The 21,651-nt window shown below is 50.9% G+C and overlaps 1 protein-coding gene across 1 annotated transcript; it reads left to right on the top strand.

Annotated features, from left to right (window-relative positions):
• Positions 1 to 5,476: 5,476 nt before the first annotated feature.
• Positions 5,477 to 7,698, top strand: LOC123097481 (uncharacterized). The gene has a single exon (XM_044519237.1). The coding sequence runs from the start codon at positions 5,657 to 5,659 to the stop codon at positions 6,365 to 6,367; it is 711 nt and encodes a 236-aa protein (XP_044375172.1). The 5' UTR covers positions 5,477 to 5,656; the 3' UTR covers positions 6,368 to 7,698.
• The last annotated feature ends 13,953 nt before the right edge of the window (positions 7,699 to 21,651 follow it).

The raw sequence follows: 21,651 nt of genomic DNA on the forward strand, positions 1-21,651 counted from the left end.
GGGGGGGGGGGGTGGGGGCCACCTCTCTCTTTGCCGTCTGCCAGCAGACGGCAAAGATTCTTTTAATCTTTGCCGTCCGCTGGCAGACGGCAGAGATTCTTTGCCGTCCGCTGGCAGACGGCAAAGAGCTCGCAGATGGCAAAGACCTGTTTTGTCGTCTGCCATTTCTTTGCGTCTGCTTTTGGGTAGCTGATGGCAAAGAGCTTCTTTGCCGTCAGCTAGCAGACGGCAAAGAGCTGGCAGATGGAAAATTAGCTGATTCCAGTAGTGGTGCCCTCGAAAAGGTGATGTGGGTTGTAAGGAACCTGGAAAAATAAAAAAAGAGAAAAAGGAAATATGATTGTCCGGATAGGGTCTAGCCGTATTATGCCTCCATCCTTTCCCATGGTATCTTTAGTGCGTAATTATATACGTGTGGTACATATGCCACAATTTGGTAAGGGCTGAGATGGAGGACGAATTGCGAATCGAGCTCCTGACGAGCTGGACTATTGTACTGTGGGGTAGTCCGGACTCGTTTGACAGTGTCCAGGGACTTGGCCACCGATGTAGTAGTTGGCTTGATAAGGCCGCCCAGTACTTCCGCTGCTAGGGCCGCGGTGTGCTCCTCAGTGCGGAGGGAGCGTTCCATGTTTCTATTGACTGTTATAACACCGCGTGGTCCGGGGATCTTGAGTTTGAGACAGGCATAGTGTGGGACCTCATTGAAGCGAGCGAACGCGGTTCGTCCGAGCAGTGCATGATAGCCACTGCGGAAGGGGACGATGCCAAAGATCAAGTCTTCGCTTCGGAGGTAGTCCGGCGAACCGAAGACGACCTCCAATGTGATTGAGCCTGTGCAGCAGGCCTCTACACCAGGTATTACTCCTTTAAAGGTAGTTTTAGTGGGCTTGATTCTTGATGGATCAATAACCATCTTGTGGACTATGTCCTGGTAGAGCAGGTTAAGGCTGCTGTCGCTGTCCAGGAGGACTCGCGTAAGGTCGAATCAGTCAATGATTGGATCAAGGACCAGTGCGGCTGAACCTCCAAGACGGATACTGGTCGGATGGTCCTTGCGATCAAAGGTGATCGGAAAGGCCGAACATGGGTTGAATTTTGGGGCGACTGGCTCTATCGCATAGACATCCATTAGCGCGCGCTTGCGCTCCCTCTTGGGGATATGGGTGACGTATATCATATTCACCGTTTTGACTTCGGGGGGAAATTTCTTCTGCCCCCCTGTGTTCGATGGACGAGGCTCCTTGTCGTCGTCCTCGCGGGGCGAAGCTTTCTCCTTATGTTTAGTATTTAACTTACCGGCCTGTTTAAAGACCCAACAACTTCTATTGGTATGATTGGCAGGGTTTTCGGGGGTGCCGTGAATCTGGCAGGGTCATCGAGTATTCGGTCCAAGCTGGATGAGCCTTTTCTGTTTCTCTTGAATGGCTTCTTCCGCTGACCGGACTTGGAGCCGCTGAATCCGGCATTAAGCGTCGTGTCTTCGGTATGGTCATTGTTGCTTCGGCGCTTGTGTTTGTTGCGTCGGGGCCTGCCGTTGCTATTCCTGTCTTCGGAAGTGCCAGGTTCCCTTGTACTATTACTATACGGGCGAACCAGCTGTCTTCGCCTGCGCAAAAGCGGGTCATGAGTGCTGTCAGGGCTGCCATGGACTTTGGCTTCTCTTGGCCGAGGTGTCAGGCGAGCCATTTGTCGCGAATGCTATGTTTAAAGGCGGCTAGGGCTTCGGCGTCTGGACAATCTACAATCTGGTTATTTTTGATGAGGAACCTAGTCAAGAATTTTCTGGCTGACTCTCCGGGCTGCTGGACAATATGACTGAGGTCATCAGCATCTGGAGGCCGGATATAGGTGCCTTGGAAGTTGTCTCTAAAGGCATCCTCCAGGTCTTCCCAGCTTCCAATAGAGTTTTCTAGGAGGCTGTTTAACCAGTGCCGAGCTGGCCCCTTGGGTTCTGGGGAAGGTATTTGATGGCGTGTAGATCGTCACCGCGAGCCATGTGAATGTGGAGAAGAAAATCTTCAATCCATACGGCGGGATCTGTTGTGCCATCGTATGATTCAATGTTCACGGGTTTAAACCCTTCTAGGAACTGGTGCTCCATTACCTCATCGGTGAAGCATAGGGGGTGTGCAGCGCCTCTATATCGGGCCATGTCACGACGCAGTTTGGATGAAGTCCGTATGCGGTTTTCGGCCCGGGTATGGTTATGTTTGTTGTGCCAGGCTTGATAGCCGTCTTCTCGCGCCGGGGCGCGCCCCCGTGATCCATAGATTGATCTGGTCTGACCTTCTCTATTTTCCAGGTCCTGTCGTAGGTCATATGTGTATCCGCGAGCTGTTGTTTCTCTGCTTTTATGGCGAGGTGTTGCGGGCTGGTGTTTGGCTTGAGTTGCCATTCTGTCCCGGCCACGTGGTGGTCGGTCACCCCATCAGCCGCGTTACGCGCGGGTGGTATGGGCTCCAGCGCCTCGTCGTCGAATTGGGGCAGCAGCTTGCGCTTCGGTTAACTCTTTGTTGGGTGTTTGAGGCCGTATTCTTCGGCTGCTAGGACATTAGTCCATCTGTCGTTGAGCAGAGCTTGGTAACCTTGAAGCTGCTACTGCTTCCTTTTTAGGCTTCTTGAAGTGGCTATTAGCCGGTGCTTAAAGCGCTCTTGTTCGAGGGGTTCCTCTGGCATGATAAAATCGTCATCGCCGAGGCTCACGTCGTCCTCGGAGAGTGGTAGATAGTTGCTATCCTCCGAGTCTTTGTTCCCTGCTTGCTCGTCAGGGTCAACTTGCCCGTCCTCACGATCGTCCTGTTCAGGTGTTGGTTCGATGGGGTCTTCTTGGTCTTCGGCGTTCTCCGGAGTATTATTATCTCTTGTGCCGGTACTGTTGTCTTCCGCGACGCGATTTAGAGCGGCGCCGCTGACGTTGATGCTTTGGTGCTATCTCAGGAGGTTCGTCCTCGACTGGATCCTTCTCATCATCGCCGTCGCCTTCTTTAGGTGTCTCCACCATGTACACCTCGTATGAGGAAGTGGCCGTCCAGCGTCCGGTGAACGGCGGGTTTTGGGCCTGCTCCTCTCCGGTATCGTTGTCCATACCGTTGATGTCTTCGGAGGCGTAATCGAGCATGTCGGTTAGATCCTCGACAGTGGCTATGAAGTGGGTGGTGGGTGGTCAGTAAAATTCCCTATTTTTCAACCCCTAGTCCGGGCTGGGCGCAATTGAGAAGCGGTTCCTCTGTGATGGCGAGGGATCACATTAAGTCCAAAGCCTCGTTTAAGAGCAAGGTTTGGACGGGGACAGAAGTTTCCTGGCCGAGCTTGCGTGACGCGGACTTTGATGGTTCGGAGCTAGTGTCTGGAGAAGAGTCTGGCTTTGTGATGACTGCCGGAGACGCTATTCTTTCCGGTTCTCCACTGCTGAGCTCTATAGCCGCAGAGAGTTCGGCGGGCTCTAGGCTCCCGTCTTCGGATCTGGTGACGCGCTCCGGATCTAAGGGCGGGGCGGTGGTTGGGGCCGCGAACCCTTGGAAGATCAAGTCTCCTCGGATAGCAGCGACATAGTTCAGATTTCTAAAACTGATCTGGTGACTAGGGGCGTAGCTGTCGATCTGCTCTAGGTGGCCAACTGAGTTGGCACGCAGTGCGAAGCCGCCGAATACAAAGATCTGGCCGGGGAGAAAAATCTCCTTCATGGCAGCATTGTTGTAGATGATCGATGGAGCCATCGAGCCTTTCGACGACGGCACAGTGGAACTCTCAATGAAAGCACCAATGTCGGTGTCAAAACCGGCAGATCTCGGGTAGGGGGTCCCGAACTGTGCGTCTAAGGATCAAGGGTAACAGGAGGCAGGGGACACAATGTTTACCCAGGTTCGGGCCCTCTTGATGGAGGTAATACCCTACTTCCTGCTTGATTGACTTTGATGAGTATAGGGGTTACAAGAGTTGATCTACCTCAAAATCGTAATGGCTAAACCCTAGATGTCTAGCATGTAAGATTTTGATTACCCCTACGGACTAAACCCTCCGGTTTATATAGACACCGGAGGGGCCTAGGGTTGTATAGAGTGTGCTTATAGAGAAAGGAATCTTCATATCCGAACGCCAAGCTTGCCATCCACGCAAAGGAGAGTCGCATCCGGACACGGGGAAAAGCCTTCTATCTTGTATCTTCGTGACCCATTAGTCCGGCCCATGTCAAATAGCCCGACCACCCGAGGACCCCCTAATCCAGAAATCCCTCAGCAAGGCTCGACACCTCGGCCCCCGTGGCGCTTCCGATGGAGGCGGGCTCGGGCAAAAAGCAGCCGAGGCTTCAACGCTCGAGGCCCTCCAGGGGGCGGGGGCCTCTCGGGCCCTTAAAGAAGGCAACATTGCCGCTAGGCTCGTGAAGGACCGCCCCAAGGGCCGGGGAGGTTGTGCCGGGGCGTCGTCCGAAGATGACGGGATGACGGCGATGCATTACCTGTCACGAAGAGGAAGAGGAAATGGACCACCAAAGACAAGTAAGTCCCCGCGCCCATTCCTGCGCCTCATTCTTGTGCTGCTTGAGTGAGTCTAGACTGGCCTCCGTTTGTGCAGGCGGTTTGTTTACAACCAGAAGAAGAAGAGGAAGAGAGTGGGGGCGAAGCAGGCCCTTAATCAGAAGGGGGTGCTGACGCCTGCTAAGAGCGCCAAGGGGCTCGAGGGGGCTGCTCACCACTCCAACGCCGAGGCGGGGCGCTCAGGGACCATGGAGGACCTGAATGCCTTTCCGGAGCTACGTGAGGGCGCGATCACCAAGGCTGAGGCGAACCAGCCTCAAGCGGGAGCGGAGACGCCTCCCTTTGTAGGGCCTGATGAGGAAGAAGAGGTGGCACGGGAGAAGGATGGGGCACCAATCATGCACCTGTCGCGCCCACCTCCAGCGCTCCCGAAGCTGGCACGGCGAGCCCCCGTGACGTGTCGCGGTAGCCAAGCGTAAAAGAAGTCCTAGCATGCCCCCAACTGCAGGCGCGCGTCGCCAGGGCATCCCCAGCCGTGACGGGCACCGAGGAGCCAAACCTGGGTCGTGCCCTAGCGCCTGAGCTGCTGCGCCTTGCTCAGGCATGGGGCTTTGAGCTACGCCAAGGCCACACTCAATCGGTTCGGTGCAGACTTCCAAGATGCCGAGGCGTGCCTCGCCGAGGAGCGTCTGAAGCTTGCTGGTGGGTGGCGCCAGAGCGACGTTGCCGCGAAGACGACCTAGCGTCAGAATGAGGCCCCGTGCGAAGATTGAGAAGGAAACCGCTGAGGCGAAGGTAGCTTGGGCGACCATGCTTGCAGAGTCCGAGGCGGCCGCCAAGCGCCGCTAGGAGGCAAACGTCAGCCTGAATGCGCTCCAGGATGAACGGGTTACGTAGTCGCAGCAGCTCCAATCACGGGAGGACGACCTCGGAGCGCGCAAGGCGAAGCTCGCGACCTGCGAGTGAGACCTGGTGAGGGAGTTGCCCGAACATGCCGTGGAGCGCGAGCGCTAGGGGATGCTGGGCCGCTAGGTGCCTGACACTCAGGAGGCCCATGCGAAGCACGTCTCTGAAGCCAATGCCTAGCTGGAGTCTGAGGAGAAAAAGGTCCAGGCGAACGCTGAGAGAAGGCAGTGACGGACCGCTCGAAGCTCGCCGAAGAGAATAACAAGAAGCTGATGCTGCTGGTGGACGCCTTCAAGGCGGAGCGCGAGGAACTCCGACAAGAAATTCCTGGTCTCAAACTGGCACTTGGCGAGTCCGAGACCAGCCAGGCGACCGCACGGCATGCCCAAGATGACGCCGCGGCCAAGCTTGCTTCCCTTTGGCCTCCCATAAAGGACGTTGCCGGCACAACTAAGCAGGCTGTGGGCGGGGCAGGTCAAGAGCAGGAGCAACGCGGACATCTAAGGCCGCTCCCCTCATTAGAGCTCTGGTCCCGCGGTGCTCTGAGCTCCATCTGCAGGGAGAAGCTAGAAGCTCCCCTCAGGCCGCACGACGTCGACTTTGCCGAATTCTCCTCCAAGCTCGTGGAGCAGCTCAAAGACGGGGCTCGGAAGGTGGATGGCATCCTGGAGGAGTGTCGTGATCTCTTCGTTCAGGCGGCAATGCATGTTTTCAGCCACCTCCTCCACGGTGATCCTGACTTCGACTTTGACAGGGTGATAGCTCCCGTTCCTGAAGCCGTAGGAAGCCACGTGGATGCGCTTCTCAGGAAGTTCTCATGTGGCTGCGGTACGAGCTCTGATGCGGTTGAAGAAATCGAGGCGACGGGGCCGACAGTGGCGGTGGTGGCGATGGCAAGGCTTCCTCTTAGACTTCCTTCCTCATTATTTTGTAACAAACTGATCCGGCCTTGTGGAGGCGTGAAGACAATGGTTTTTGTTTAGGAGAAGTGTTGAAATCATCCGGCTGATCTATTACGATCGTAAGCCGCGTCTAACGCTCGCCACGCGTCCTTGCGGGCCCGCGCATCACAACTCCCAATCCCTCATCCTTATCCAAACTGAAAAGCACTCACCACACAACTCTTTTCTTCCCGTACACCACACGCTTGACCACAAACCGCTTCAGACTTATCTCTTGAATCTCGTCGTCGCTTACAAGGCCTCCGGGTGAGCCGCTCGTGGCCGGAGAAACTCAACGGGGGGTGCTGCAACTGGCGGCCGCAACACACCGCGGCCTGCTGCATTCGCGCGAAACGGCGTCTGATGCTGCCGACGTTGCAACCGCACAGCTTGCCGGCGACGCAGCCGTGACCGGCGCTGCAAAGGTGGGAGCGGCCACATCGTTAGTACCGTCTACTGCGGTTGGAGTTGCCGAGCAAGTCGATGCAACCATTGGATCTCGGCGGCGGCAGCGACGGATTCTTGCTGCAACGCAACACTCGCCGGCGGCAGCCCTTGCTTCAACGCAGCACTCGCCGGCGGCCGCCCTTGCTTCAACGCAGCACTCGCCGCGGCAGCCCTTGCTTCAACGCAACACTCGTCGATGGCCGCCCGTGCTTCAACGCATCACTCGCCGGCGGCCGCCCTTGCTTCAACGCAGCACTCGACGACGGCCGCCCGTGCTGCAACACAACAGTCGCCGGTGGCCACCCTTGCTTCAACGCAGCACTCGACGGCGGCGAGTTTGGCGGTGCTGCGCGGCAGGGCGATGATGCAGGCAGGAGCAACAAATCGGTCGGTGCCGAGCTGGGTGCTGCAACGGAACGACGGTGCTACGGCGGCTTCTGTGCATGATGTTTGCGTTCTGCTGAATGTGGAAGAGAAGAAAGCGATTGTGTGTTGACCCATCTAACGGCTTCACGGGGCAGATCGGACGGATACACACCCGAATGATTTTCACTGGAATAAGTCGGATGATTTGTAGCAGCGGCCTTTTGTTTAAGTACTTAATGCTTGTTATGAATGCTCGTGCTCTCGCGAGTCTCCCTTCCTATGCTCGTTTTACGTTCTTGCATGCCTTTGTGGTCTACATCGGTTGGGTCCAGCCCATGTGCAGGCCTAATCCGTCGCTCAGATGTCAGCTCGCAATGCCTGGACAAGGCTAGCAGGCAAGGGGCACTTGGAGCTGGTGAAGGGCCCTCGGGCACGATGATCATGGGCCCCCCTTTCTCGCGCAAGCAACACGCGTGAAAGGACATGTCAGCATTCTAAGGGTGGCTCGCGAGATACTAGATCTTGATCTAATTCCATGTGGGTTCCATCATTGTTGGTTTCATTTGTTTTGCTTTGTTGTTTTACTTATTGCATTGCCATGCTCATCATTGTTATGTTGTATTGTGCCTCTTGTCATTTTGCATTGTTCATGCTCATCATGTGCATTGTGGTATTCGTCTCGTTGTGCCTGCACTATGTTTGTAATCTTGCTTGCCTATGCATTTGACCGATGCATCATCATCTCCCCATTTCTTTTTATTCCTTCCTTTTTGCAAGTTGCATTCTTCACCACTCCATAGTTGTTCATCTTTTGCCTATAAACCTTGCACCATACCTACACCCTCTCTGTCAAATTTCATCTCATTTTAATTTGTTTTGGGTGGGCTAAAAATTCACTCAATTTTGAATCAAATTCAAACTTGTTTAAATTTTATATCTCTAAAAATTGCCAAACAAATTTTATTTAATAGTGCATGTTTCCAGGAGCATGAGGATATTTTTTATATCTTCCAAATTCTTTCCCTAGCTCCCCCTTTCCCTTTTCTATAATCTGTTTATTAATATATATAAAACAGAGAAAAGATAAAACATATTTTCCTTACCTGGGTGCTGCACTTGGACCCTCCCCTCTCCCGCAGCCCAACCGTAGTAGCAGCAGCCCAGCTAGCTCACGCGTGCAAAGGTGTCGTCAACCTCCTGTACGGCGCGCATCCGAGCAAGCCACGTCGGCCATGGGCGCGATTTGACGGCCGTCCAGCACCCCTGGCCCCTGTATAATCTGTCCCAGACCTAGCCCTAACCGCGCTCGACAACTTCCACCCTCTCCTTCTCCTTTCGCCGCCGGGTATGGTAGCCAGGTGATAGCCAATGCCCTGCCTGTCACGACTCGGCCGAGCAAGAGCTCGAGCTCAGGGTAGCCTCTCCGACCGCCTCCGACCTCTCCTTCCGCCATGGGGAAGACTACAGAGGACCCTGCCTTCTCCTTCCACGATGCACGCATCGAGACGGCCCCTGGATCGACCTCCCCGACCCCGTCTTCTTCCTCTGCTGCATCTACTTCCTAGAACCGAAGCCCCGCCAGGTTTAGAGCTCCCTCCCGAAGCCTACAACGCGTCTCCGTCGACCACGTTGTGTCCAAGGGTGAGCTGGGTAACACACCTCCCTCTCCTTTCTTCCCATGGCGTGTAGGACCCCGTAGGACTCGCTCGATTTGTGTCTTGCTGTGCTCTCAGTGCTCCATTAAAGGCTGTAGCATGCCTATGCATCCCTGCGTGCATAGTCGCAGCCCACTCGCATCTCCTCACCTTGCGAGCTTCAGAGGTCGCTCGCTCGGCCTCAGCGCCGTCGGAACCGAGCCAAGCTTGCCATGAGCTCGACCTCGAGGTGAAACCCTGCACACACACTCTCACATCAATAGCCGCTCAGCGAATAGCACGGGCACGCCCCACCGCGCCAGTCCTCGCTCGTCGCTCGTCGCCCGTCGTAGTAGCCGCCACCTCGCTGCACTTCGTGCCTCGGCTGAGACGATCTTCTGTTTGAGGCCCATGCTCCGGTCTCCTCCCGCAGCCCTCCGCTTACACATCCCTACTCCACATCCAACTACCGCAACCCCGCCGGCTCTCCTCTGCTCCAGTGGTCGCCGTCATGCTCCCAGGCAGCGTCGTTTTCTTCTCTGCCTCCGGCAGGACCACTAGCCCCGTCTGGACTACTACATGGGGGGGGGGGGCAACCCTTCCTTTCCATGAACACCAGAGCATCCCAGCTGGTCGTCCCAGCGCTCCAGGTCCAGGAGGTCCTGGGTTTGATCCCAATCTCCCCTCCTTTTGTTTTTCATTCTGTTTCTAGCCATTTTCGGTATATGCCAGATTTCGCCTATCCCATGTTTCCATATATGGATGTTTGTTTAAAATGTGAGCATTTCATACATGGACATATACTTATTATATATCATTTTGGGCTAGAAAAATCCAACCTATCCATTGGTAGCATTAGTTTTGTCATTTGAGCAAGTTTGCAAACATGTCATTTTTACAGCATATGCCATTTTGACATTTTTGTATGATTTTGTGTGATTTTCATATGAGCACCTTGTCAACATGTTTTAAGAGCTTTTTCATGTCATCTATGTACTGGTTTAATCCATATTCCATGACAGGCCCTATGGTTACTAGAACAAGCATGCAAAGTAGCTGATATAATGTTACTATTTTCATGTTGAAATCTGCTAAGTATAAAACCGACAGAATTAAAACTTGCCATGTTTCCATGATGTCTCCCATTAATCTATGACTTTTATTAAAATGATCAGTAACAATGTTTTGTTATGCCTTACCAGTACATTCATGCCATGCCTTATGTTGCCTTCTAAATCTACTGCAGCATGACCTCAAGCAGACGTTTTGGCGGACACGAATGAAGCGAGAGATTGCTCAATTCATAAACAGATGTGATGCCTGCCGCGGAGTGAAAGCACAACACCAACGTCCGCCAGGACTCCTCCAACTCCTACCTATGCCCGAGTGGAAGTTCGACCATATCGAAATGGACTTTGTAAACGGCTTTCCCAAGTCCAAGCGAGGGAATGATTCTATCTTCGTTGTCATTGATAAGATCACAAAAGTGGCTCATTTCCTTCCAGTCAAAGAATCTATCACAACAGCCCTGTTGGCAGAGCTACACACCTCCAGAATAGTCTCCTTGCATGGGATTCCTCATGCTTGTCCTCATGCTCGTGATCATCACCATCGTCATCTCCCCCTTGGTTATAAAAAATATCAAGTATAGGTGGTGGAATGTTCATAGGACCTTGGAAACACAAGAAGGTTAATTAGTAAAGGGAAACTAGCTAACCCGCATGCATGTGGATGAAAAAATTAGAATTACGGTGGAAGACAAACGTACCGAAAGCATAAGGATTCCATGCAAAAATAGTGCCACGAGTGGTGGCAGCAAACACAAGACCCTCGTATTGAATTGCATCATAGTACGCATCCATGTACGGAAACTGATTTTTGAGCAATAACCATGGAGGCATGGAAGTAAGGATGACAACAAGCTTGTCGAAGATAGCAACAACTTGATAGTTCGTGTAATCCCAAGAGCGGTTGGGAACTCGACAAATTGCTCAACTTCAGGGCAGTCTGAGATTTTTGGAAGTGGAACCCGGGACGAGTGTACACATTCACAAGTTCCCACTCGCAGTTGTGCCCAATATAAACAACCCAATCTCCATTTGCGCCTGCCCAGGCCTTATCCTTAAGCGATGGCATCTTAACATCACACGTATCATTATCAAACGGCATCAACTTGCACAAGGCGAGGCTTCCGTAGTCCGCGTGCCAGCCAGCAGGGTCATGGCGAAGAAGATAGGGGAGATCAAACCGCTCCTGGACCCTTGGGTTCTTTGTAATGATGTTATTAGTTGAGTCGAGAATGGTCTTGAACGAACCTGCAATGCTAGCCGAGGTGATGACGTCGCACCGATCAATGAGTTCCTCCACCACATCATCTTTTAGATCGGGGCAAGAATAACGGGGTCGTTTCCGGCCTGTTCCCTTCATGGAGAAGACGATCAAACAATGGCAGAAGGAAGGGTTAAAGCAAATGGAGGAGGGAGGAAGAGGGTGCGAGAGCAGTTCCAAATTGAGAGGGAAAGGCAAAGAGGCGGTGGACGGTTGCCACGGTACAGGAAGAGGCTAGTGGGGAGCGGACGGTTGCCACAGAGGTCACACACAGACGACAAGGCTGTCCTGTCAGACCTAGCGCCCACACGGGATGGCCACCGTCCCACACACGAGCGAAGCCACTCCGCACCACCTCACGGTTGGTCTGCCATGCCGCTACGGAAACGCGTGCTGTCTTGCATCTTCACTTAGGCCAACTCCAGTGCATGCAGCTCGGACGCGCGCTCGCCCAGCCCCCTTTCCCTTGACGCCCCCGAGCTATCCAACCACGGCTACCTGTTTTGCGCACCCGGCGGCAGGATTTGGAGCGGATCCGGTCGGGCTTGAGCTCGCCCGGCTGTGGGAGGCCGCGTCGCGCCATGGACTGGCAAGGCATCGGGCCGGAAGGCCCCGACAAGGCTGCAAGGCCACATGAAGGTACTGACTCCTCCTCTAGCCACTCGGATCTACACCGTCGGCGGTCCACCGGCAGATACATGAATGGCGGTCGGGCAGGCACGATGCTGGCCCAAAAGCTCGTCGGCGCACCGTTGCCACTCATTACGTGCGACGACTACCCAAAGATGGTCTTGTGCCGTGTGTCCACAATGCCGGAGCATCCCGGATGGGTGTTCATCAAGTGCTCAACCGATGGGGTATGTGCTACTTTAGCTTTGGTTGTGCTCTCGGATTTTGACTAGTTGTGCTAACTTAAAATTTTATTGTGTAGAATGGATGCAAGTTTTGGTATTGGGAAGAAGAGTACATCGATATATTGGTAGAGTGCAATTTAGTAGATGTTCATGCACTTTTAGCTAGCATAGAGGCTAGAGATGAGACTAGAGCACTTGTTGATAGAATAGAGGCTAGACATGAGACTAGATGCGAGGAAGCAATGTCTACTTCTTTACACTCGAAGAAGAATGAATCCCGCAAGACCGAGCCTCCACTGATCAACAATGAATGCATCGAGAAGGCACTAATCGAACTTACATGAGCAGTTATGGAAGTTGGATATCTTCTAAAATGTATTCTAGTGGTTCTTGTTTTCTTTGGTCTTGCTTTTCTAGTCAAAATTAGGTGATGTATTTCAATGTACCAAAAATCAATGATGAAAAAAAGATATGTGTTTGTAATGAAAAATGTACATGGATGGGATTCGACCGGGATGCGTCTGCGCGTTCGGCGCATGGCCACCACATCCGAGAAATGGCCCGGACACGACCCATTGCCCTACCCAAATGGAGAGAATCCGGGCAAACGGATGTCCGTTTGGGGTCGTGCGCTGGAGTTGGCCTTACAAGTGGGACCGCAGTTGAGGAAATCGACTACCGGCAAACACCCACCTCGCCCGCCGCACGATGGCTGAGTTAGAGAAACAAGGAGGTTGAAGAGATAGTTGTAGCACGGACTCCAAGAAACATGGTGTCAGATGGAAGTTGTGCTAGTGGCGTGTGTCGTACTCCTGGACGTGAATGCTTGTTCTGGCCCATGCCACCCTACTATATATTGAGGATTCGATGTGCTGGTTACGTATAGCGAAAACTTTAACATATGGCCCACCTCACACTGTGGCCAAATTTCCTCGAGTCTGTGCTAGGTTAAAAAGTGTTCTTTGTGAGGGTGGATGGCTGGTCTCAAGTTTAAAACTTTTTGTATTACGTATACCTAGACGTAGATAGTGCAGCAGTTTTGAAAGTCTGAACCAAAACATCATAATGCAATTTCTATAGTTGATTGGACTCATCCGAGGACCTAGGATGATGGGATTCACAGCTACATTAAAAACACCCGCGTGACGCGTGAAGCATGTGAAGCTAGTACAAATAGTAGTACTATTGTGATTGGACTCATCCGATAACATGTTGCAATGCATGTAAAATTATGTATTCGGGAATATATTTTTTGCCTCGTTGCAGGACCCACTCTCAGAAGCGACTCTAAAGCCATTCATAAATTTAGTAAGTTTATTACAAACATATAATTTAGCATTACGTACAACAGGTCATCAACCCACAACGACAACGAGGATACATTATAAATACTAAAGTTTTTCTCACACAACAAATTACAAAGCGATGAAATAAACTTCAGGCCAACAATCCTTGGCGTTGGAAATGCTTGCTTTGAACCAGAAATGATTATCTGGGCAGGGCTAGCTATTGTCAATCTCAATACCAACGCAAGAATCATCATCTAGGCTGAACCGGCCTATATCCGGACGCATATTATGATAGCCAGGGTAGGGAAGCATAGCAATGTCTGAGGTATAGATACAGTTGCTTCTCAGAAATGGTAGTAACGTTGTGCCAACAACAGTTGGATCACCTTTCACCATCAGTGTATAGTTTAGTCCAAAGAAAAGCGAGTTTTCTCCAAGACTTTCAATATTGAACCAGGGAGAAGGTGCTGGCGCTAGCACATCCCGAATACCCTACCACGAACGTTGGAATAGGTCCGGAGAGTGCGACCATGGGAGACAACACCTGCTTCCTTGGTAACATCATCAGTTCTCTGTATACAGTCAAGAAGAGGTGATCCATCGGAATAAGTTGCTAGGTGCCACCGAGTATGTAGGTCATGCTCGTCTTCATGCTCGTGATCATCACCATCGTCATGTTCCTCTTGGTTATAGTAAAAATTTCCAAGTAACGGTGGGGGAATGTTGACAAGACCTTGGAAACAAAGAAGGTTAATTAGTACGGGGATACTAACTCACATGCATGGTGAATGAAACAATTATAATTACAGTGGAAGAAAAATGTACGGAAACAATAAGGATCCCATGTGAAAACAGTGCTAGAAGTGGTGGTAGCAAACACAAGACCCTCGTATTGAATTGCATCACAGTACAAATCCGTGTATAGAAACTGATTTTTGAGAAATATCCATCGAGTCGAAGTATGAAGGACGGCAACAAGCTTGTCGAAGATAGAGCAACACAAGCATTCCTATAACCCTGAGAGCGGTTGGGAACTCGACAAATTGCTATCTTCCATAGACGACTGTCACAATGATCGTATTTGAAGTACGTAGAATACCGGTGTGCTCAACTTCATGGCGGTCTGAGATTTTTGGAAGTGGAACCCGGTGACGAGTGTACACATTCACAAGTTCCCACTCGCAATTGTACCCAATATAAACAACCCAATCTCCATTTGCGCCTGCCCTAGGCTTACCCTCAAGCGATGGCATCTTAACATCACACGTATCATTATCAAGCGGCATCAACTTGCACAAGGCGAGGCTTCCATCACCCGCGCGCCAGCAAGCAGGGTCATGGCGAAGAAGATAGGGAAGATCAACCGCTCCTGGACCCTTGGGTTCTTTTTAATGATGTTGTTAGTTGAGTTGAGAATGGTCTTGAACGAATCTGCCATGCTAGCCGAGGTGATGACGCCGCACAAATCAATGAGTTCCTCCACCACGTCATCTTTCAGATCGGGGCAAGAATAACGGGGTCGTTTCCGGCCTGTTCCCTCCATGGGGAAGACGATTGAACAATGGCAGAAGGAAGGGTGAAGGCAAATGGAGGAGGGAGGAAGAGCGTGCGACAGCAGTTCCAAATCGAGAGGGAAAGGCGAAGAGGCGATGGACAGTTGCCACGGTACAGGAAGAGGCGCCCCGGCCTACATAGACGTCCGTTCGGAAATTGTACAAAAGGACTCGTCGTCATCCCACTGACATGTTGGAACAGGACCACATGTCAACGAAACATGGTGTGTCATTTCTCATGCAAAATGCGATCTGGCCGCGTTGGCCCAAGGTGCCGCATTATTTCTCGACTTTATTCTTTCAATGGCGTGCCGTTCAGTTTTGAAGCACGACTAACTAGTATTGTATGCAGAGAAAATATAAACTACTCTACCACTACTCCACCTCTAGTACTAATATCAAAAAAGATATATGGGGTGGAGCTTCAGCGCTTGCTTTCTAAGGGCTGCCCACTTGCTTCTCACACTATCACCCTCTCTCCAGATCTAAAAAAGACGACATCTCTCTCCCTCCTCACCGGTGGTCACAAATCCGCTGGTGAAGAAAAGGACATGCAGCATTGACGCACTCGTTGTCGGTGAGCGAGGTCATGCACTGACGACGAGGCCATCCTCTCAGACCTAGCACCCGCGCAAGATGGCCTCCATCCCCAAGCTCGTTGCCGTAGTGTGTGTGGAGGACGACGAGAACGAGCCAAGCCACTTCCCGCCGACCCTCAGGTATGCTACCTCTTTTGGAACCATACCCTTGTTCTATTCCCCATCTGCCATGTCACTTCATGTGGAACATTTTCCACTCCACTATCTTCCCAATTTGGTAGCTTCTGCTCTGCTAGTCACGCAGACGAAAACCTTAATTTGCACTATTAAAGGAAACCCTACTTAATGTACACTAATCCATGTCTGGGTTGAATAAGGAAAGGAAGGGAGAAAGTACTGTCCAATAGACTAGGCATCGAACCCGCATCTAGGTTGAAAAGGGGAAAATCAGTAGCTAAGGAACGAGTCTCGTGTCTCGTGGTTGAAAAAGGGTAGAAAGGCATGACAACGCAATAGAGAATGACCAGGTCGATCGGTTTTTTGTCCTCACCTAGGAAAAAGGTGGCTAAAGAGAATAAATATGGTACGTAATCCACATATGCTCCCTAGATATTTGTTGCTCTGGGCAACCATACCTGCCTCACCACTCTATGCGTCCGTGGAGGTACATCGTACTGGTGCGCCCACTGTCCGAATGGGCCTCCCATGCTCTTATTGCCACTTTTTTGCTGTTAGTATAATGCCAGCGGTAAAGTCAAGCAATGCTACTGCTAAAGTGATGTCACATTTAACTAATGCCGCACTCAGTCTAATGCCACCGATAATTTTAAGCAATTCCATTTAATGTCACTGGATTGTTTCAGGGTTAGCTGTTGATTGTGGATGTATTAAAGGTTTTTCAGCCAAAGCATTCTAATGTTGTTGCATAGCCAGTATACCAACGATAAAACTTGTTACTACCTTCAGATTTATGCTCTTTTGATGCTTATAGATTACATACCTCACTTTCATGAGATAAGTCAATTTTTTTGTACAGTGTCACCGAAATGCCAAGGCGCTGATGTCATTTTATTTTGGTTAAACTGCACAAAAAATTATGAAGACAAGAGGAAATGTCAAGAGTGGGCACCTCCTCCTCTAGCTGTTCTCTTGATTTGTTGGATCAAGTTTTTTGTTTGATCGATTATCAAGATTGTGATATCAATTTCGAGGTTCCCTCGAGTTTGAGATGATATTTACCTTGAAGTACATGGTTTGCAATTTTTTATACTGTCATTAGTTAATAATGCTAGTTACCTTGAGACTTTTGTATTTGGTTTAATCCTGTTGCACAACTAGTATACCAATGCTGAAACTTGTTACCTTTAGATTTTGTATTGTTAATGCTTATAGAAATCTTCCAGTGTTATCTTATGGAAATTTGTTCAGTAAAACCATTGTACTGTACCCCGTAATAAAAAATTTACTCTACTGTTGCACTAGCCACTGGATTGGTGTATATTTCTACTATTCGGGCCACCATTGAGGAGGTCTGGCGCGGCGTGCATGAGACGAAGAACTGGCCGGGGTCAGCGACGGAGTGGCGGTGCGGCCGTCCTGCCGCAGCGATGGATGCAACGAGGACGCCTGTTGCTCGTTCCCCGCCGGGCCGGTCGCGGCGTTGGCGGTGGGAGACGGAGAACAACGAGGTGGCCCGCCGACAGGAGCCGTCTGAGCAACACGGGCGGTGAGGGCAGCCCGGCGCTCAGCTCGAGCGCGGCGAGCGTCTGCCATGGAGATGACGGAGCGACGGAGCGACGAATCGACGGAAGGGAAGCTACGGCGCACCCCTACCTGGCGCGCCAAATGTCGGATGTGGGGTTCCGGCAAAACCCTTAAGGTTCGAACTCTGGGGTGCGCGCAAAGTCGTTCCCTCCTACCGATCCACGCCCTAACTCACTAAGATCTCGCGGACGAACTCAACAAACTCACAACACAGAAAGACACGAGATTTATACTGGTTCGGGCCACCGTTGTGGTGTAATACCCTACTCCAGTGTGGTGGTGGTGGATTACCTCTTGGGCTGATGATGAACAGTACAAGGGGAAGAACAACCTCCTGAGGCTGAGGTGTTCTTGCGGCTAGGGTAGGCTCTCGATCAGATCAGATCAAGCTGAGATGCCCCTACTTTGGTGGCTAGTTCTACTTATATAGGCCCTAGTCCTCTCCCCAAATATTGAGCGGGAAGGGAGCCAACAACGGTGGGAAATTTGAAGGGGGACAACTAGTACAAGCTATGCTGACAAAAGTGGTCTTCGCCTGCGAAAGGCTCTGGTGGTGACGCTGTCTTGGGCTCCACGATGACCTCCGTCCTGCCATCCTTCTAGTCTTGGTCTCGTTGCACCGATATGGCAACCTTTGCCTGATGCCTCGGTACTCCTCGCATGCGCTTGCCTCCTTAGCACCAAAGAGGAAACAAGGACACTGCGCGCGCTGGCGCCCGCCTGGTGCCGATCGTCATGGCTCACATCACGAGATCCTCTTGAGGTTTGCCCCGCCTTGATATCTCTGCCCCTCGTGAGCCTGCCTGGCTAGGCCACTCTTGAGGAGGTCTTGCGTCGTCCGCCTCACGAGGCTTAGCCCCTCGCGAGGGTCTTGGATGCCTTGTTGATGATGATGGGTCGTACGGCCCGCCGACTTAGCCATGCCGTGGGCCGCAGGCAGGCATGTCTGGGGACCCACGTTCCCAGAACGCCGACAGTATGCCCCCCATGGCTCCCGGTTCGTGCAAAACCGGGACTAATGGGCTGGCCAGGCCCGAACCAAAGCCCTGTTTTCTACTAGTGTAAGATAGACTTACTGGTACTAATTCGCGAGGATCATCACAACTATCAACAGATTTGCAGATGGAGATCATGTGTCTGCAAACATAGTATCCACAAAGGTTGGTCCCTGCTTCTTGCTGAGGACACTGCAATTTTTTGTATAGAATTAGTCATGTATTTGTCCTGTTAGGAACAACCTAATCGGTGTTAGATGTATTATTTTTTATTTGGACAAAATAGAAAGAGGTTTATTTAGAAGCATGAACATCTGACTAACGTAAGGAAAGGTATTTGCAGACTATTGGATAAATTTTCCGAAAATAACATATTTCGGTGTGTTACCGGAGAAACGATCTCGTGCTGTGGAGGTAGTTCCCTCTTGAACAGGTTCCCTAGTTTAGTTTTCCACAATGCGAGCACACTGCAAATGATGCTGAATTTTGACAACATCGATTTTATCGAACCAGATATGAGTGCAAATTAATTTCAACATCATAGAATTCAATACCTATCCATGAATTGCTGAAAGATGCGTCAGATCCTGAGTGTTTGTTGACTCTCTGAGAGAATCGATGTAGTAAACTGTGTTCTTGATTGGAACAATGAATACCAATATCCAGTGATCGCTACATATTAAGAAAGCCATGAACTTATGAATTATGTCGAAATCTGAAAGACAATAAGTGTATGCGTGGTTGTTTACTTGACTTACCGTTCATGATTTGGCCAGAGAAATGATTCTGCATGGGACGTGTTTTTGAAGAGACGGATGACCGTGTTAACGGCCCAGTCCCATAGGTCCTTACCATGTATTGTTGTGCCGTTTGCTAATTCAGGATGTATGTAATACACACCCTCCCTTTTTCTTCTCTGCGCGTTCAATCCCTTGAGAGGAATAAAATGCAGTTAGCTCTTTATCATTTACAGCCTTGTATGGAGAAGTTGAAGAAGAGATGTAAGTCCTCGATACTCACATTGATGGAACCAACATCATGTCGAAATTATCTCTATTGTAGTGGACTAGCAAACCATGAAGACTTGCTGACATTTGATCCATGCAATATTCATGGAACTCGCGGCAACTGGAGCTACACTCATCAAAGTATTCGCCAACAAGAAATGGCTGGCCATGGACGTAATTGCGTGCTTCAAGTATGTCTAGTTTACTTTTATCAAGCAACAAACGTACTTCTTCATCATCCATGGCGTCAGAAATAATATTACTCCCCGATTCGAACAAGCTGCTGCTAATTTGGTTTTGGGCGATGAGTGCTTTAAGTAAGAGGCTATCGTTCTCTTTCCTCTTCACTCTCCCGCCGCGCTTCCTCGTGGTCGCGGGTGTAGCCTTTTTGGCCACTTCCTTCTTGGTACTTGAAGCATTTCTGGCAGAACGTCTGGTTGCCTGCAAGGTAGACTGCCAAGGAGACGGTGAAGCTTGGATGGACTGCTTAGCAGACGGTTTATCTATGCCGGACAGCTGAGCTGGCGGTGCTGCTGTGACGGACTGCTAGGATGTAGGAGTAGAGGTATCAGACTGCTGACCATGCGTTGAAGCTCTGTCGGGTTTCTGCGCAGGTGGTGCCAACTTGTCGGTGTGCTGAGGAGGTCATGCCAACACGTTGGTTTGCTGAGCAGGAAGTGCTGACGCATTGGTATGCTGATCACGCGACTGCGGACCGACGAACTTATGAGAAGTTGGTCCTGGACCTACAGACTGCTTAGCAGGCGGTTCCGAAACATCAGACTGCTTAGCAGTTTGTTCCACCAGGTTAGTCTGCTGAGCGTGTGCTGCAGCTAGGTTTCCCCCCGCTGCTTCAGCGGCTGGCATCTGAACCGGTGATGCGTCTTCAGCAGTTGTGGGCCTTGCCATTGGCTACTTTGGGGCGGAGGATGACATGGCATGTACGACACAAAGTCAGGCCGGCTAATCACAGCTTGATGCATCAACCCGCGAGAGCAACTGTGTCAAGGAGAGCGTAACCGGTTGAGGGGCGACAGTGGTTGCTCTTGGCGGGGCTTGAGGGATCTCATCGATGAACTCTATTTCCTTTCGTGGCCATTGGATGTGATGTAACAGTGTTTCTCCCAAGGTACTTTGCTGATCGAAGTCTCCGAGGATATTCTTCAGGGCAAATTCATTGAATCCAGGCTTTACTTCAATCATGTAGCACTTCACACAGCCTGGCTTCAATGGCACATTGCCCAAGAAGAGGCCATCTTCCAAGAAGGGTCGGCAAACCCAGGCTGTTGCATATTTTAATGTACCTTCATAATGTGTAAGCATGCCCTTCAGTCTGTCTTTAATTCCAGATAGATCAGATATAGCATCATCCTGAGCAGCTTCAGTCTCTGTGTCGCTGGGGGTCAGCTAATGCACAACTACTCTTGTGCAGTGTTGTCGCGCAATAAGCAACATCCTCCATGCCTGCCTCCCCTCCCATCTCCTGGCTATCTGTCAATGTTAGAGTCTTCTGAATCATCATTGACTCCTCAACATCCTTTCGAACAACCGGATAAATCTCCTTCCTCAACCTTTCATAAGATGCATTCTGCTTCATTTCACTCCTCGCTTTTATCATGCTGAGCCTCTCTTCTTTGCTAAGTGTGAAAGCCCTCTTGTGTGGGACATTAACACCTATACCCCTTGCATGGCCAGGGGGCTCTTTTGTTTCCAGACCAATGGACAGAATGTCACATGGCCCTGAGTTCCTGTACAACCTTCCAGGGATCTTAGAAGCCTCTAGCATCACTTCATATAGTTTGGCGTCACGTGAGTTTTTAAAGTAATAAGTTCCATCATCACGCCTCTTTGCACGTGCCCGCAAGTAGTCTCTGGAGCGTTCGCCCCTGATTTCACTAAAGGTCGGATTCCCACCCGCCGCTACTGCTTCTTTGTCCTCCTGTTCCCATATCAGTTTCATGCCATAGTATCCTGCCACACCCATACGGTGGGGGTGTATGTTCTTCTTCTGAAGTTCTGATTTCTTGAAACTCTTCTCAACAAACTCTTTATTTGCCATGACCCTTTTGAATTCTGCCCAGTCTGCCTTTGTAATTTGGGGGTATGCAGGGATTGGGTCCTTGCCTTCACTCAAGTACTTCTTGTACAGCATGTGCTTCCAGTTTCTCCAAGGATCCCTAGCCTTCTTCAGTGCAGCGTGTTCCACCTGCATTCTCCACTGCTCTGGAATGTTGAAGTGATCCATGATCTCACGGACTATCCTTCGCCGTGTTACTGTGTCAGCCTTCAGAAACCCCGATAGATTAATGTTGAGCCTTGCCCTGCCAACAAATCCACACACTCTCTGGAACCTCATGCATGCTTTATCTGGTTTAGTTGGAGCCCAAGACTTTAAATCAATCTCGGTTACTTCATATACACCTTTAGGCTGGTGTGTGGACTTCCTTGGAGCGTTCCTCCGTGTCCTGACCCGAAGGGTAATTGCTGCAGCTCTATCCCATTCAAGATTACTCGATCCCTCACAATCTGCTGAAGACCTAGGGTTGTCCG

The sequence above is a fragment of the Triticum aestivum genome, chromosome 4D, assembly GCF_018294505.1.
Source record: "Triticum aestivum cultivar Chinese Spring chromosome 4D, IWGSC CS RefSeq v2.1, whole genome shotgun sequence".
Taxonomy (NCBI): domain Eukaryota; kingdom Viridiplantae; phylum Streptophyta; class Magnoliopsida; order Poales; family Poaceae; genus Triticum; species Triticum aestivum.

Coding starts and splice junctions, on each gene's coding strand:
- LOC123097481 (XM_044519237.1), top strand. CDS start 5,657: ATGCTGCTGGTGGACGCCTTCAAGGCGGAGCGCGAGGAACTCCGACAA.